Source organism: Diabrotica undecimpunctata, chromosome 1 (assembly GCF_040954645.1).
Source record: "Diabrotica undecimpunctata isolate CICGRU chromosome 1, icDiaUnde3, whole genome shotgun sequence".
Lineage (NCBI taxonomy): Eukaryota > Metazoa > Arthropoda > Insecta > Coleoptera > Chrysomelidae > Diabrotica > Diabrotica undecimpunctata.
This window is the reverse complement of record NC_092803.1, coordinates 68,063,310-68,081,095: the sequence shown is the minus strand read 5'-3', so window position 1 is coordinate 68,081,095 and position 17,786 is coordinate 68,063,310. Positions and strand designations below refer to the sequence as shown.

The 17,786-nt window shown below is 32.2% G+C and overlaps 1 protein-coding gene across 2 annotated transcripts; it reads right to left on the bottom strand.

The window, feature by feature from the left end:
* Positions 1 to 3,150: 3,150 nt before the first annotated feature.
* Positions 3,151 to 14,415, bottom strand: LOC140450454 (uncharacterized). 2 transcript variants are annotated; one of them, XM_072544099.1, is made up of 4 exons: positions 14,071 to 14,415; positions 13,883 to 14,008; positions 13,708 to 13,824; positions 3,151 to 8,290 (listed from the first exon to the last, which is right to left on the bottom strand). In XM_072544099.1, the coding sequence occupies exons 1-4, from the start codon at positions 14,180 to 14,182 to the stop codon at positions 7,407 to 7,409; spliced, it is 1,239 nt and encodes a 412-aa protein (XP_072400200.1). In that variant the 5' UTR covers positions 14,183 to 14,415; the 3' UTR covers positions 3,151 to 7,406. The 2 variants fall into 2 exon arrangements, with proteins under 2 accessions (XP_072400200.1, XP_072400204.1); XM_072544103.1 differs by having other exon boundaries at positions 13,708 to 13,782.
* Positions 14,416 to 17,786: the final 3,371 nt, after the last annotated feature.

Genomic DNA, 17,786 nt, shown 5'->3' with positions numbered 1-17,786 from the left:
AGGAATTGAATGAAAATAAGAATTGCACAAATTTTAACTATAGAAATATATTTTGTTTACTAAAACATTGTACATGTAAACTTAAACTTAACTAATTTCTATTTGAGTGATTTTCACCGATTCAACGCGCCTAATTCTCTAGTGCTGCGCGCGCAGCGGACCGATCATGTTTGAGTGGGAGAGAGACGCAAGGCATTCGCCGGTCCGGCGGGCCTCTCTCTCGTTCGGTGACTCATCGTAACAGACGTGAGCGGGCGTTACACTTTTTCATGAGTGACTCCGAGCCACAACCTAATTTAAGACGTTGTCACGTCAAAATTTTTTCGATATATCAATTAGTTGCGGAGATATCGATCATTGAAGTTATTGTTTGCTACCAGTATTTTATATATTTATTTTTTTCAGTTATAAAAAATTACTATTTCCAATTGTGTCTACCAAGTATGGTCACATGTATTTGCCTACATATTAAATAATAATAAGTACAGATAATGTTATGTGACGTTCACTTCTGATTATATATATTTTAATATTTTTAATTTTAAAGAATCAATTTGAAAATCAAAACACTTATTCAGATCGAAGGTTCAAATTTTTGCTAAATAAATTTGAAATTAATTAAAATTTGTAAATGTAAATGGTAAAGTTGAAAATGAAAACATTTACTAAAATTGGAATTTGAAATTCTCGCTAAACACAGTTAAATTCTAACTCCGCGCGTGATGATTGGTCGGTTTAGTTCGTTTGTTTGGTCGCCCTGTTTTGACAGGTTAGAAGTTATAATTTGTTATTTTAAATGTTTGGCTAGAAATACGCGCTGTTTCTTCTCAATCGACTGAATTACGATTGATTGCAGAGTGATTTAAACTAATAATTTACTTAACACTATCAACATTTGTCAATAGTATGACATAACCTATAAACTCAGTTTCTCAACTTTTGTGTCAATCTAACAATTAATCAATCAATCATAGTTTACGATAATGAAATATTAGTGTACAATTATTTACCTTTATTGTTGTAGTTGTTGTAAATGACGAATCTAAGCACTCCACATTTTCACTACAGACACAGCTGACGATACTTTCAACGATTTTCAACTTTAGCGATTCAACGCGCCTAATTCTCTAGTGCCGCGCACAGCGGACCGATCATGTTTGAGTGGGAGACGCAAGGCATTCGCCGGTCCGGCGGGCCTCTCTCTCGTTCGGCGACTCACTGTAACAGACGTGAGCGGGCGTTACACTTTTTCTTAAATGACTCCGAGCCACAACCTAATTTAAGACGTTGTCACGTCAAAATTGACAATTATGATATCTTACGAAAGATGGCGCTAATTGCTAGAATTTATTAATTTAATTTTCAAAAAAGTTTTTTAAAGTTTTTTTGTGTGGGTGTGGTAACAACAGTTGTCATTTAGCCATCATTTAGCTAAAGTTGTATTAAGTGTATTAAGTATTGCAATAGTGTTGGTGTTGAATAAAGATATTTTAAATAAGTGTAACAGTACTAATATATAAACGACTATAAAATTTGAAAAATAGGTTTTGTTTGAATTGATGCAGGTTTATTTTGTTAATAAACTACCAGTCGGTAAAAATTTAACCAACGTAGCAAAAATATTTACTAAATGTACTAGAACTAGACAGTTGGGAATGGGATCAGCGGACCGAGATTAAATGAATTTATTTTTATAACAAATCCGTCGTTTAATTTATGGATCAAAATTCTTACTGCAATTTAAAAAAATTAAGGACGCCATTACGTGATCATTGAACAACAAAATATTTCTTTGCAATCAAAGACCGATAGCCACCATGTGACAGCTTTATTAAATGCATCAATCATAAATATGACATATGTCAGTATAACTTTATTCATGATACGTTGTTCGGTGATGATACTATGACTAAAGTAGACTTTACACTACATGATTTTATCATATGACAATATCATGTGAGATTTGTTATGATTCCTCTTTTCCACGATGTTTTAAAAAATCGTGTTTACATTGCATGATAAGTTATGGCTTATGATATGAGTGAGGTTTTATTGATTTTTCTTTTTGTTTATGGTCATAGAGATATTAGACACAGTATAGGTATCAACTATTAGATTTTGAAACCATTATAATGGAAAATAAATCTTTGATTGCATTGGCTTCCCGACTTTTAATAATAATACGCCGGCAACAACTGCGTACAGCAGTAAGAAGAAAAAGATCAGACGCCTTTGGGCTTGCAGGTGACTCTTACAAAGAAATCGTGGACAGGGTATATCAAATTTAGTGTTGATATTATACCAAATTAAAAATAATTAATAAAGAAACTGAAGTAAAATTATGACTAAGAAGATTATAAAACACTAAACTAAGAATAAAATAAACTAAATAAATAATAAAAGAAAAATACGACACAGTAGCACACATTAGATATAGGTTCAATATCAAAGCAACAAACAAAAAATAAATAAATAAATAAAGAATGTTGTCTCTGGGTAAGGGAATGTTACTGAATTGACATAAGAATAAGTCGCGATATTTAAATATGTTGGTGTTACCCGTATTATTACCGAAAATCATATGATTTTATCATGCGGAATAGGCACCGTCCTATTCTCCTGTGACAAGCTATGACGAGCCGCATGACAGTGCTTATGACAAAATCATATGACAAATCACACAGTGTAAACATGTAAATTTCACTTATGACCAAATCATATGACAAATCACATGATAAATCATGTAGTGTAAAGTGTGTATAACAAGATAGGATCTTCCCGTAGCACAAAATCGGTCATTGCAAATTATTCAATTTGCAAAATAATAATATGAAATAAAGGTTTAATAATTAAAATAATCGTAATAAGGATATCTCCAAACTATTTATTTAAGATTATTTATTGACACATACAAAAAACTGACATTACGAACGTGCAACTCTCCAATTACGTCACGACTTATGCGCTATATCTTATCTTCTTAATCATAGTCTCATGACTTCATTTGTACATTTTTGAGCCGATATTTCTATGAAACATCTTTGATCAATACAAACTTTTTGATTCCTCAGGTATTTTAATAATTCATAGGTTTTGGTATGTAAGTTTTGGGGAATATAATGAAATACGTTTTAATAGTTTTAACGGATTTATTGTTTTTTCAATACAATTATCTGATTTATAATTACTTTTTGCAGCCTGTTTTTATGAAAGAATTCTGAAAATTGAGCCTAAAACTGAATGACATTCTTTTATTAAGTAAGAACAAATATAATGTTTGCGAAAATAATCAATCGCGGATACCTATTCAGGAAGTGATTTGCATGACCACTTGAGAAAATAATTTGAAACAAATAACCCCGGCACTTTTCTTTTGTAAAAGTAGTTTTTGTAGTCCATTTGAATAATATACAGGGTGTTAGTAAATAAGTTCAACAAACATCTGGGGTTGATTCTGCATGAAAAAATGACAGTTTGCTATATAAACGTAGGTATGCAAATGCTTCGTTTTCCGAGATACGAAGTGTTGAAATCAAATGAAATTTGATGGGTTTTAAGAGGTAGTTAGTGAAATTTTTTGACATACAATTAAGAATTTTATATTCATCATTGGCACGCATACGGGCAATGGTGTCAATTTTTTTAAATAGGCCACTGAAATACTTTAAATTAAAAATCATTTTTGAATTCTTCGTTCAATTTGTAACAAAAAATCTTTCCTGTCCTTTTTTTCTTATAAAACGCCGTTTTTTACGCAAAAAATAAAACCTTTTACGCGTATTTTTCATTTCTTTACTACATCACGTAATAGAAACAGAAAGTACCACTAATAAATTTTTGTAACAGGCGCTAAGCTACAAAGATTGTTCAAAATGATCTCCTTGAATTGTGACACAAGATTCAACTCAGCCTCATTGGTTGTCGTATTCGTGCAAATATTTCGGTTGTGTGTCTTATTATCGCATAGCCGGATATAATTCGATTCCTCGAATCATCCACATTTTCGACACGAGTGGAATAAACTAAGAAAACCCCAAATTCAAAAATTTAGAGGATTTAAATTCCATACCTCCTCTACATATCCAACGATTTGAATAGACTGTATTTAAGTGAGTACAGTTAATGTTCTTTAAGAATTGTAAATACAGTGAAGTTGCTTACATTAAATATGTTGGCAACTTTTCCAGTACTTGCTTCAGGTGACTCCGCAGTTAACTCGAGAAATGTTTCTTCTAGTTGCTCAGTGTGTTTGTCTGCAGGGCATCTGCAATCAGGTGTTTGTTTCTTAAATGTTCCATTTTGGCACAAATGTTGGTAAGACGAGCAAAATGATGTGATGGGATATCCTACGTCCTGTATACAACTCAGCATAGAATCGTCGACCATTAACTATTAATTTAATTAAGATATGTTATTTTATTATTAAGATATGTTATAAAACTTCTAAATTCTTCATAAAATTTTTCTTTAAATTCCATGATGGATGGTTCGGATTTAGAAAGGAACATAACACAATTTCTGTCAAGTTACTTGCTGTGCACTTTCGTCCTTGTCCATGTCCATAAAATTAAAATTTTATTCGCATGGTTTTTCGTGAGTGATGTTGTTAATGATGTACGACTTACCTCCTTTTCTCCGGTACATCTAGTGATTGTTTTCCAGTCTTATGGTAAATGTGTTTTGCCTACTCTTTTGAACTCTGTTGTAATAGCTGCGTGCATGGAGTCGCACTCCATTTCATTGTCGTCGGAATCTAGGAAGTTAAGTTCAATGCTTTCCAAATGTGGAATATTTTGTCCAAATGTGAACAGCTGTTAAGCACATGCTAGCGACGTTTTTATTTACATTTTGCCGACCCATCTATCATTAAAACACTGAACCTGGGTTACTGATTCCAGCAAATACTAAATGTATTGGTATGAGCACGTGACAATGGTACACATAAAGCAATCACTCTGTTTAGAAATGGTGAAGTTAAATACTTTTAACCTTTGCTTGTAAAATAAAGCGTTATTCGTTGGGTCATTTGGTATCAAAAGACCTTGTTGAATATCAAAATTGCAACTTATGATTTTACCGTTAAGATTTTCCGCCAACTGTCTACTTAATCACTTTTCATTAGGGGCTCTATTCTTGACTGCTTTGTGAGCGAGATATTCGGTTTCCATCGATACTTTATCGCTTAAGGAGGAATTGTAGGCCATACACACCCGGCACTGGTCTTTACGAGGTCGGTAGAAGCCAAGGTTATATTTATTTGAAAATAAATGAAAAAACCGTTTTATAAATGGCAGAGTTAGCTGGTGAGACTGGCTGAATGACAATTGTCAAAACCAAAAGAAGAAGAAGAAAAAGAGTTAACTGGTGTTTGATTGTTCTCACTACATTCTCACTTGTATCACCTTGTATAGCGAATACATAAGAGTGAGGTTAAAGTCTGAGGATAAATATTTCCGATGTGTTTTTGAACGGCAATAATGTCAACTGACTACAGGGAACTTCTCAATGGGGTTTTTTACACTTGACGTGATCTTTTTGTATGTTCCCGATTGTCTTCCAAGGTCGTGTTTTCTTCGGTTCTCTTTTTCATAGCAAACTCTTTTTCGAATTCCCAAGGTATTGATAAACATGGTTTTACACATCTGGATTCTATTAGAGTTTTTGGGTAAATAGAATAAAATGCTTTTTTAACGTCTGGACTGTTCTGTAGTATGCCATTTTTTATCTTCCTTTTCTGTATGGCCATTAACAAAGTCGCATTTTCTTTCGTCGGATTTTAACTAGTAGTATCTTCGAAAAATCGAGAATCTCTCTTCATAGGTAAATTATTCTGTACATTTTCGTTTACAGGTAGCTACACAAGCATTCTTCCATGTCAAGCACTTGTAAAGTTCCATTTCCGAAAGCAAGTTCATTGTCAGAAGAATCATCAGAGTCCGGATTATATTCTGAGTGATGAGGAGAATAATAATCAGACTCTGCTTCCAAATTGTCAATACGTTGTTTAGAACAGCATGCAATGGCCTCAGTATTCTCATCTGAAAATAAAAAATACTTAAGTTTAAAGAAATGTTTATATTTTTAAATTTTGCGAATGAAAAATCTAAGTCTTACAAAAAATAACTATTAAAAAAACAATATTAATAGTCTTAAACCTTTAAAAAAAAGTAAACCTAATAAATAATGATAACCTAATACTTTTTAAAAAAGAGTGATTTACAAATTTATTTTCATAGGCTTTAAGTTCTAAAAATTAGTTCAGCATATTCCCGTCACATAAAAATAGTAGCGTACGGTATTGTTTTTTTAATTAAGTTCAAAAACTAATCAATCGAGAAATACCTAACCTATAAATAAGCTCTCCCACGATTTTAACAAATTTATATTTCCAAATAGTATTTAAATACTCACCTTTTGTTTCTGTTAACTGGCTACCTACTAATCTTAATATATATTTGGCTCTTAATATATATTTGGACGAACAATAGAGCAACAGTGACACTCAAAACTGACGCTATGAACAACTGCACAAATAGGTATCTTGAAGAATACCCGGAGGAGGCAACCCACAAGTTACCTGGGTGCACAATTAGGTATGCCAAATTAAACACTTGCTGCAGCAGAGATTTTTGGCGTTATCTTAGATATACTTTTAGATAATTCAAGGTGACCACTTTCAGCAACAATTTTTTTTTGAACTTATGACATACTACTACTACTGTGTAATCGGATTCTCATGTATAGAATGGGAATAGAACTTATCTAGTTGTAGCATTAAAAAGAGCGTGTAAAATTCTATCGGTAACAGTAGATAACCCAAAATTGCAAAATCTTAGTTTCAGTACTAAGGGGACAATATAAAAACAGAATAGTAAGATTTTTTGTCTCAAACTAAACTGGGAATTCAAACATGATTTTTAATTTTAAATATCTCAGTAGCGTACAATTTTTTTGCTAAAAAATATGCAGACCATTACTCGTATGTGCGCCAATGATGAATATACAATTCTTAATTGTATGTTAAAAAATTCGCAATAACTACCTCCTAAATCGCACCAAATTTCATTTGCATATCTCAACTAATTTCAGAGCAATAAATAAATCGTCAGTTTGTAAGCAAAATTTCAACACCCCGTATCTTGGAAAACGAAGTATTTGAGGACATACGTTTATATAGCAAACTGTCATTTTTTCATGCAGAATCACCCACTGATATTTGTTGCACTTATTTACAAACACCCTGTATATTATTCAAATGAACTAAAAACCAACACTTTGAACCAGTTTGATCCACTTTTACATAAGAAAAGTGCCGGGGCGCTTTCACAACTGCATGGTTTTTATTCAGTATAATTTCTTAAATGTCTTTCCAAATTAGGTTTCAAGAAATCTACTTAAAACAAATGTCAACTTAATAACAAAATGTCACTTGAACGGTTTTCTCCAGTGTGACCTTTCTTATGTTTATGCAAAGAACTTTTATAAGCAAACTGCGTTAAACAAACTTCACACTTGTAAGGTTTTTCTCTAGTGTGCTTTCTCATATGAAGTTTTAAATAACTCGAATCAGCAAACGACTTAAAACAAGTTTCACATTTATAAGGTTTTTCCCCAGTGTGCAATCTCAAATGTCTTTTTAAATCACTCGAATGACTAAACCGCTTAAAACAAATTTCGCATTTGAAAGGTTTTTCGCCAGTGTGAACTTTCGTATGGTCATTCAAATTGCTTTTAAAAGTAAACTGCTTAAAACAGATTGCACACTTGTAATGCTGTTCTCCAGTGTGAACTTTCGTATGTGCATCCAAAGAACTTTTATAAGTAAATTGATTTAAGCAAATTTCACACTTGTAAGGTTTTTCCCCAGTATGCAATCTCAAATGTCTTTTTAAATCGTTCGAATGACTAAACTGCTTAAAACAAATTTCGCATTTGTAAGGTTTTTCGCCAGTATGAACTCTCATATGGTCATTCAAATTGCTTTTAGAAGTAAACTGTTTAAAACAAACTTTACACTTGTAAGGTTTTTCGCCAGTGTGAACTTTCACATGATCATTCAAAGAACTTTTACGAACAAACTGTTTAAAACAAACTTCACACTTGTAAGGCTTTTCTCCTGTGTGAAGTATCATGTGTTTGTTCAATGAACTTTTATGGGCAAGTTGCTTAAAACAAATTTTACAATTTATTGTTTTTTCTTTAACAGGTCGGCGCGTGTGTTGTTCTTTATTACATGAGTATACAAATATTGTTTTCATAGTTTCCGATGTGCTTTCCTCTTCAATAAGGCCTAAAAAAAACTAGAATATAAATATTTTTTCATTTCAGGAAAATATAATATAATAGAAATGAAAATTTTGGCAACTCAGTATTGTATGGCTGAAATACACTAAATTTGGCACAATATAAATTTTATGATTTACAAAATTTTGTTACGTTGTTCTGTGGGTAGAAAGATTAAGTAAATCACAAGGTGGTTTAACAAACTTTATTTAACTCAAAAACCCTCTTAATTACAAATATCTGAATTACTAATTGAATTAATAATTATCGCTTAGAAAACAATTCGCATTGATACGTAGATTCGCAAATACTAATCTCAAAACCCGCCCATACTGGCCAGTATGTAGATGTTGTGTTGGAAGGAAAGTCTAAGGTACTAAGTTTCTGCATTCCAAGATTAACTGAATTAATTAATGCAAGGCTGACTAATTGATTGAATAATCTGTCGTCTTTAATTGCTTTTAATATAACTTCAAGATTTACTCAGTTATTTTCAAATGTTATAGTCAAGTTTTGTATTTGGAATTTTGTTAAACATTCTCCAATGGACAGAATGATTCTAAATGGTAATAAAATAGACCTTAACTTATTTCTACAAGTTTCAAGAATATTTCTTAACAATGTGTACGGCGACTAAGTATTGCACTTTTTTTCTTATTGCTTGTATATTTTTTGGTTTAATGTATCATTTTATAATATTTTATATGTAATTGTGTGTTACCTGTTAATAAATAAATAATTGTATTGTCAATTCACTTCACAATACTCCTTTCTGCTATTTACCACTTTCTATTTCCTTTTTATCACACAGGTTCCTTGTCCTTTTTAATGTTACACTGAATTCTCCCTAATTTGGATGCAATAGGTATTACATAATAGAAGTTATTGATTTATTTAGTGCCTCACTATAGTTCTAAAATGTATTTAAAATTATACATTTTTATGTGATTTTTTATAATATTATGGATTAAATGTATCTCGTTGTCCCACATTATTGAAAAGTTTTGAAAAGTCCTCACTTATTATCTATTCTGATACGCTGTAGGGTCCTGACATCATGTGCATTCATTTTTATATAAAAAATTCTATATCAGAGCACCAGGTTCATCTCTCTCACTAGGTAACAGCAAGCATTAATTGTTTATTAATTCATCTTTTTCATATTTTCAATAAAATATGAATGAAACTGGTATGATTTCAATAAAAAAAGAAGAAAAAAATAAAGGAAAAAAATCAAATTGGGAAGCAGTACTATCAGCTAGCGAAAATAGTAAGTTTTTTTTTTTTGATAGATAGCGCATCTAATAAATTTCAAAAAGTTAATCATTAGGGATTCAAAAGAATTTTAAAATGGTTTTTAATGTTATTGTTTACATAGTGATATAGAATCAGGAAACCGATGCTTGCATACAGCTCTGAATGTCTTTTAAGATGATTTGTCCATGCATTTTTGATATACATGATACAATTAATCTGAAACAATTTTGTATATCACGCATCTGATAATTTAAAATTAAACCTCTTACTGTCAATTTCATAATGATTCAAAAAAGTCGACTTTACTAAAAGGAAACTTTATGTTAAAGTGGTCTAAAGTCTTTCACTTTATTATGAAATCAGGCATTAAACTTAGTTTCATCTAGTTTCTTCTTAGGTTTTTTTTTAAATAATATATTAAGTATTCTTTTCTTCTAAAAAGATGTAACACAAAAAAATTGTTGAATGTTATTTTCATCATCATCATTGGTGCTACAGCCCTATAAAAGAGCCTCGACCTTCCCAAGTCTATTACGCCAGTCAGTTCTATCCATTGCCAACTGTTGCCAGTTTGCTGCGCCTATTTGTCTACCATCCTCATCTACACCATCCGTCCATCTGAGTTTTGGTCTACCCCTTTTTCTACTTCCCACAGGTTGTGACATAAGGATTCTTCTAGGAGGGTTGTTCTGCTGTGATCTTGCCAGATGTCCTGCCCATCTTAGTCTTCCTATTTTTATAAAGGATACTACGTCTTTACCACCAAATATATGTTTATATCTGTGATATATCTGAATGTTATTTTACCAATTGAATAAATCTATCACAGAATGTATAAAATCCCAAATAACTTTAATAAGATTTAGAAATCAAATCTCAAGTAACGTGAAGCATGCCTTGGCAAATAAGTCTACAGGAGCATCTTATTTGTTAGTTTTAGTATCATGATTATGGCAACATTTTATATTAATTTCTAACTGAAGCAGAATCCACCGATTTATATTTCAGTAATTCAGATTCCTAATGCATATCGCTGTGCTGGTACCTAATAATCTAAAGTATCATAAAAGGAAGAAATGAAAACATCATACTAAGAAACAAAGAAAAAATCAGACTCACATATCGTCGGCTTACTTGTAAAACCTTTTAAGTCCAATTTTCGGTCATTTAGTGTTTTTTTTACGGAAATAATTTAATAAATCCGTCCCGACATAACTGTGAATAGATTCTAAGTCTAGACCAATCGGAACTCGTCCCTGGTGAACTAGGCGGAACTTCAAGAAATCAAATTATACATTTTTTATGACTTGTAACGTGTTATTTAAAGAAACTAAATTATGGTTGTTATATTATTTTAGATAGCTTCCTACAAATCTCGGACAGAGCTGATATTAGAATTCGTTGCCGCGCCAGAAGTTTTACCGAAAGAAAATAACAATTTTGATAACATTGATCATAATTGTGGAAATATTTTACCTATTTTACCATTATTTCCAAAACCTATTGATTCGGGACATTAGAAGATAAGATTAATATTAATGATTTGCCCATAGAGTTCATTGACTTACCTACCACTGTTAAAGTCCAGTGCGCACATAATGCAGATGATAATTATTCTGTTACTATTCAAAAAAATAGTGGTGAGTAAACGCACAATTTCGTTAGTAGGTTTTTTATATTAATTAATTTACTATTTCAGAAGAGCAGCAGCATGTTTGTTTAGAAAACACAGAGCAAAATTTTGAGGCTCTCAATGAGTTTTCAGTCGACAAAAATAACATTACGAATAATAGTGAACTTGATGATGAAGAAGAGTCTCTCTATTCTCCTAATTCCGATTCAGTGGAAAATTCTTCAAGTGATTCAGTCTCCTACCAGAATAATGTTACCAACTCAGAAGAAAATATCTTTGAAGATAACAATAATTTAACCATAACTGTTACTCCCACGGTTTCTCAAAAGAGAAAAAGAAACAGAAAAGCTGATATTTCACAATGGGTCCAATCTCAAAATAAACTAAAAAGGGAACACGGTGAAAAATATTTCGGTAGAAGAAAGATGGACGACAAAAATGTGTTTTTGATGTTGAAAACCCAGAAAGAAGTATGAAACCGTCATGTAATTGCAAACTGAGTGCAAAGAAAACTGCATTGTTAAAATGTAAGTTGTTCAGCGAACACTAAAGAGCAAAAATATTTTTCGAATTTTGGAAAAAAACCGTGGTAAAAATGTTAGTCCGAGTTGGTGAAGCCCAAGATAAAAAACATCAAATCAACTAAGTCTCTAGAAGAGGCCGATCACCATTTTCATCTGAAAAATTCAGGTGATAAATTACATAGGGTTTGCAAAACAATGGTTCTACATACGTTATGCGTTGGACAATGGACTGTGTCTGAATGGGTTAAAGAAAATGATCCAAATATAAATACAGAGGATACTCACGCAACACCAGTTGATACCTCTTCACAAAATCTGAAACGGTCTAAAATATCTCAGGAAACAAAGGATGACTCGCCTAGGAATATTTTGCATTCCTTTCTAATAAGTCTGCCAAAGCTTGAGTCACATTATTGTAGATCATCTACCACGAAAATATACCTAAAACCCGTATGGGGATGAAAGATGAAAGTATTACGAGAATATGAAAAGAAGTGCAATGAAAAATCCCTATCAGTTAAAACATTTATGGAGGAATTCGAAAAGATAAATCTTAGCATACACCAGCCCACAAAAGACCACTGTGACCTCTGTGTGGGATTTAGGGTTAAAAATGTGTCAGAGGATGCTTACAAAAGGCAAATAGTAAATAAAGAAAATGCTAGGGCAGAAAACTCCAAAGACAAGGAGCAGGGTAAATTTGTATATACCATTGATTTACAGAGTTCTTGCACCGAATTTAAAAGTTTCAGCACTTTACTATAAGCCTAAATTGATAGTCCACAATTTTACCATATTTGATCTCAAAAACAAAGATGGTTATTATTTTGTGTGGCACGAGGGAGAAGGTCTGCAAACAGATTGTCTACAATAATTTCTTATTTTATCCTTAATAAGATACCTTCAGGATAATGACGAAATAATATTTTACAGTGGTGGTTGCGGCTACCAGAATCGAAATAATATTTTATCAAACGCACTTTTGTCTGTGGCTCATGAAAAAAAAAAAAAAAATTGTGGTGGTTCATAAGTACCTTGAAAAAGGTCATACACAAATGGAGTGCGATTCAATGCACTCCAAAATTGAAAGAAAACTCAGAAATCGTGAAATTTATACACCAGGCTGCTACATCAACCTTTTTAAAACTGCAAGACTCACTCCTAAGCCATATGAAGTACTATACCTTGATCATACATTCTGGAACAATTTTTCCAATTTTAATTTTTATAGTTCAATAAGACCTGGAAATCAATCTGGAGACCCAACTGTCCATGACCTCAGATGTATAAAGTACAATCCAGACCTAAGTCTTGAATACAAAGTAGACTACAAAATGCCATGGACTTTACTTCCCAGATGTTGCAATAAAAGCAAGGTTCCTAGGTGCTATTCCGTCTCCTTTATACAATGGCCCATTAAAAATAACATTACAAAAATATAATTACACGAATTAAAATCCGTGATACCACCAAAATACTTTCATACATTTTATGATAATTTACTAACTTGTTAACTTTATTTGTTTCACTATTATTTTTTATCAGTTAATATATCTAAGGTTAATATCTATTAGACAAATATTTCATAAGAGAAATTGGATTTTTTGTGTAATATATTTTTTTTAAATACACAGGTTGTCCAACAAACTCATTATATTTAAAGTAAATGTCAACTCTTATGTACCTTGTAAGTTTTATTGTTCCCGAATAAATAAATGAAAAGCATCTAAGTCCTCTTTTAATGCCTAAATAATAAAATATTTATATACTCGATTACTGATTTAACTAAAATTACATTTTAGTGGTGTTTTACAAAATTTTATGAGAGGGTCCCATAATAACAGTAGTAGCAGTTTTTTACTTCTCCTGGAAAGTTTTGCTACTCAGACTTAAAAGGTTTTATAAGTAAGCTGACGATATGACATGCCTTAATGTATTGAAAATTAATCATGGAATAAACAAAAGCTATAAAAATAAGTTTAACCTAAATATTTTTATTATTTATCTTACCCACAGTATCTTCATTTTTCAAGTCTCCCAGACCAAGGGAGGTGGATGGCTGACTCTCTATATATCTTGGATCACCTTCAACAAACTCATTCTTAATTTCAGCTTTTATTACCCTATCTTAAAAAATTTGAATTACATCCAAGTGTTTAGTATTAATTATTATCACTTATCTTACTTGAGTTATACTCATCTGGTTCATTCTTTAAGTCTCCCAGATCAAGGGAGGTGGACACCAGACTCTCTATATATCTTGGTTCACTTTCAACAAACTCTTCCTTAATTTCAACTTTTACTGCCCTAGCTAATAAAAAAATACGAATTACATCTCATTGTTTAGTAGGTACTAATTATTATTTGAGTTACCTGTTGGTCCATTCTTTGTGTCTCCACGATCGGTTGATGTGAATAGCTGATTCTCTATGTGTGTTTGGCCACAGTCAACAAACTCTTCCTTAATTTCAATGTTAAATTCCATAGCTAACAAATAAACTGAACACAAAATCGTATCGCTCAGTGATAAAAACTCTTAACTACTATAATAGTCCATTCTGGGGATTATGTATCAGTGTAGTAAGAGGGTAGAACTTCTACGAACCTAAAATTTATATCAATGGATTTTGCTTAAATTAGTGATTGTTGAACAACGTTAATTTTTATATATAGGTATTTTTCATTTAAAATATCAAATGTTTTGTTTTTAAAAATCACGGCCATGAAACAACAAGAAATGACAGTGATGACAATTGACAATCATTTCATATCTCAAGTACAGAAAAATAAACCACGGTTCGTAGACTTACTACGGTTGCCTCTTTCGACTGGGGTGGGGATGCTTGAGTTACGTCACCAGAGTACACAAGAATACAAAACCCATTTATTATCACAGTTTGTTCGTGGTAGTTATCTTTCAGTTTATTATTTGTTTTATTATTTATCGTTTCTTAAATATCTCAGTTTACTTTATATTTTTGTATTTGAAATTTTGGTGTTGTTTACTATAAAAACTTATTTTGAATTATCGAAGAAACGTTATTTATTGTAATTGTACATCGTACCTATTGTCTTCGTATCATTTTATAAGGTAGGTTAAAACTTTAAAAAAATTTCATTGTGTATTAACGTAATAATAATGTTGATGAAATTTTAGAATGCCAGGCACAGGTTGTAGTGTGCAGGAAAGATATTAAAAAAATGGAAAAAATAGTTATGTAATTCGGTAATTCATTCAATAGTTAATCCAGTATTGATGGAAATTCAGTATATGCGACAAATTTTCAGTGTAAAATGGAGATTCTAGTCCTAGATTTACGTAAATCCTGCATTAACATTGGATAAACGTTAACAACCCGTTCTGATTAATTTTAAAAGTACCAAACTGCCTACATATCAACAGTTTTCCATAATTAGGTATTATAACTCACTAGACATCTTTATTTCATAACTCTCTTTACTATTTTCCACACATCAAAGACATAAAAATGACGATTATAAACAATGTTCGATTCAAATTACTGTACTCTCGTGGCGTAATTTCGGGCTTAATGTTCATTGGTTAGTCGGAAGAGGCAACCCTAGTAAGTCTACGAACCGTGATAATAAACAATCATCATATCAGAATGCCCACTCCCCACTCTGCTTCAAAAAATAAATACGCGCATCTCGTTCGCGCAGACAGAATCAGCCATGTTTTAGTCGGAATGCTGTTATATGCATAATATGCACTATTTTATTCGTACTTTTAGTTGAAGAATAGATTAAATTATTTCAAATGTATTAAATTATTAATCTCTAAAAATTTAAATTACAATTCTGTCGTAGCTTGTCACAAATTTCTCAATTTAAGTCCATGTTTCCGTTTAAAACATGGCGTTCGCGTTCTGACAAACTTCACAGGCGGCATCTGAGAGTGGGCATTCTGATTGTTATTTATTCTGTCTCAAGTCTATGATCTACCAAATGCAGTGACCGATGCACAAGTATGTAAGCCATCAAAAAAAAAGAAAGAAGAAGTCCTGGCACAGAATAATAAACAATCAGAATGCTCACTCTGCTTGAAAAAATAAGTACGCGCATCTCGTTCGCGCAGACGGAATCAGCCATGTTTTAGTCGGAACCAGTGCTGTTTAGTGGCATTTTATCTGGAGTGCACAGAAAAATTAACCCGGTTTAATTTATTTACGGCAACTATAGACATAATATGCACTTTTTATTCGTACTTTTAGTTGAAGAATAGATTAAATTTCAAATGCACTGAATTATTAAGGTAAACGTAGGGGATATGACGCACAATTCGGGTTTTTGGCAGATCTCAAACGGTAATACCGATGATTAGTGTTTATGACACCTAGTACTATCAGGTACTCACAGCATAAATTCCAGCTAAATCCTACAATAGGAATTACTATAATTTAAAAAACAAAAAAGTCAACTTTTGCGTCATATTCCCCACAGGGGGGAGGGTCATATGACGCACTAGGTGCTGGGGATATGACATGGAAAATTACATGTAAACCAAAAATAAAAACTCTGATTAACTTTGCAACTTTTAATGAAATGAGGTGAAATAATGAAATAAAACTGTCTACACAACTGACATGGTGTTAACAACAAAATTGAAGTGTCCACGACGAAAATTAGGTTTTGGCAGGATTTTCATAATTTGTTCCATTTTGACAATGCCGATGTCTTCAGCTAATGGAAAGACGAACTGAACCTTTCCTTTCTTCATAAAGTTACCTTCCACGCCATCATTATTGATGCTAATGACTACGCCCACATAATATAATGGCTTGCCCTTTCCTGGAAACTCGACCAATACGTAGTCGTCGACGTTAACACTTTCTACACATTGGAGGAAATCTTCCTCATCTACAATTTCATCATCGGAGGATTTTTCGTCCCACTCGCCTCCAGATGATGATGGCAATTCTTCTTCTAGTAAGATTTTCTTTTTTGCTCGCTTTCGAAGCTTGAATGTCTTCTCCTGCTTTGCAATTTTGATTACTCGTTTGGCCTTCTTAGCTTCTACAGAAACCAAAAAATTTTCATATAAGTACCATATGAAAGTAGGAACAAAAAGTTTTTTAGTTGGTCGCACTGCATTTTGTAATATGCACGCTATTACTAAAAGTCGTGTTCAAAAATTTTGAAGTTTCGAGCTACTGGAAACCTACCTGACAAAGATGGAAGGGGAAAGCATCATAATCGGCCTATTAAAATACCATATGAGATAGTCGCTACTCTCAATGAGCACATTAAAAGCTTTCCTTCACGCAAGTCCCATTATTCTCGTAACGAGTCTCAAAAAAAGATACCTTCCAGCCGATCTTAACGTAAAAAGAATGTATGAACTTTACTTGCAGAAGTACGAGTCAGAACAATACACTTTGTTAATGAAGCACGAAAAAATTAATCCTAAAATAACCTATGATTTCTATTATAGATAATTTACCGAACATTTTAACCTGTCTTTTGGATATCCAAGAACTGACACGTGCTCAACTTGCGATGCATTGAAAGTGCAGATAGAATCTGCCTCAAGAGGAAGAATAGAAAAGGTTGGAAGTTCAAAAAGAACTTCACTTGCAAAAAGCGCCAGCCTTTTATGATGATCTTAATTTTTGAGATTAAGATTTGGGTATTTAATCAACTATTCCATTCATGAAAAAAAAAATCAGTTGGTTAATTACATGTCAGATGAAACTATATCAAGAAAGGGTTCCATAGAGACTACCTCGTAATTATGGAATTTTATTAAAAAATATATAAGCGACCAAGTAAAAACTCTTTATATATTTTCTGACAACTGCGCCGGCAAAAAAAAAATGCTGCAATGGTTCATTTGTTAACAGTTTTAGTTAATAATAAACGATTTTTAAAAATAATGCATCATTTTCCAGAGCCAGGTCACAGTTTTCTACCATGTGATCGTGACTGAGGTACTCTAGAACAAAAAAAGCGCAAAAAAGAAATATTATATTTGCCTGAAGAGTGGTATTGGTAGAAAACTGCGGTAAAATGTTTGTTGTTGAGCGTGTTACACAAGAAATGATTTTTGATGTTAACTCATTTTTGGAGGC

What these genes read in the sequence shown, in the direction of transcription:
- LOC140450454 (XM_072544099.1), bottom strand. Translation starts at nt 14,182, where the DNA reads ATGGAATTTAACATTGAAATTAAGGAAGAGTTTGTTGACTGTGGCCAA. An exon ending in CACAAAGAATGGACCAACAG is followed by an intron (nt 14,009 to 14,070) that starts GTAACTCAAATA and finishes TTTTTTTATTAG; the next exon opens with CTAGGGCAGTAAAAGTTGAA. An exon ending in ACCAGATGAGTATAACTCAA is followed by an intron (nt 13,825 to 13,882) that starts GTAAGATAAGTG and finishes AAATTTTTTAAG; the next exon opens with ATAGGGTAATAAAAGCTGAA.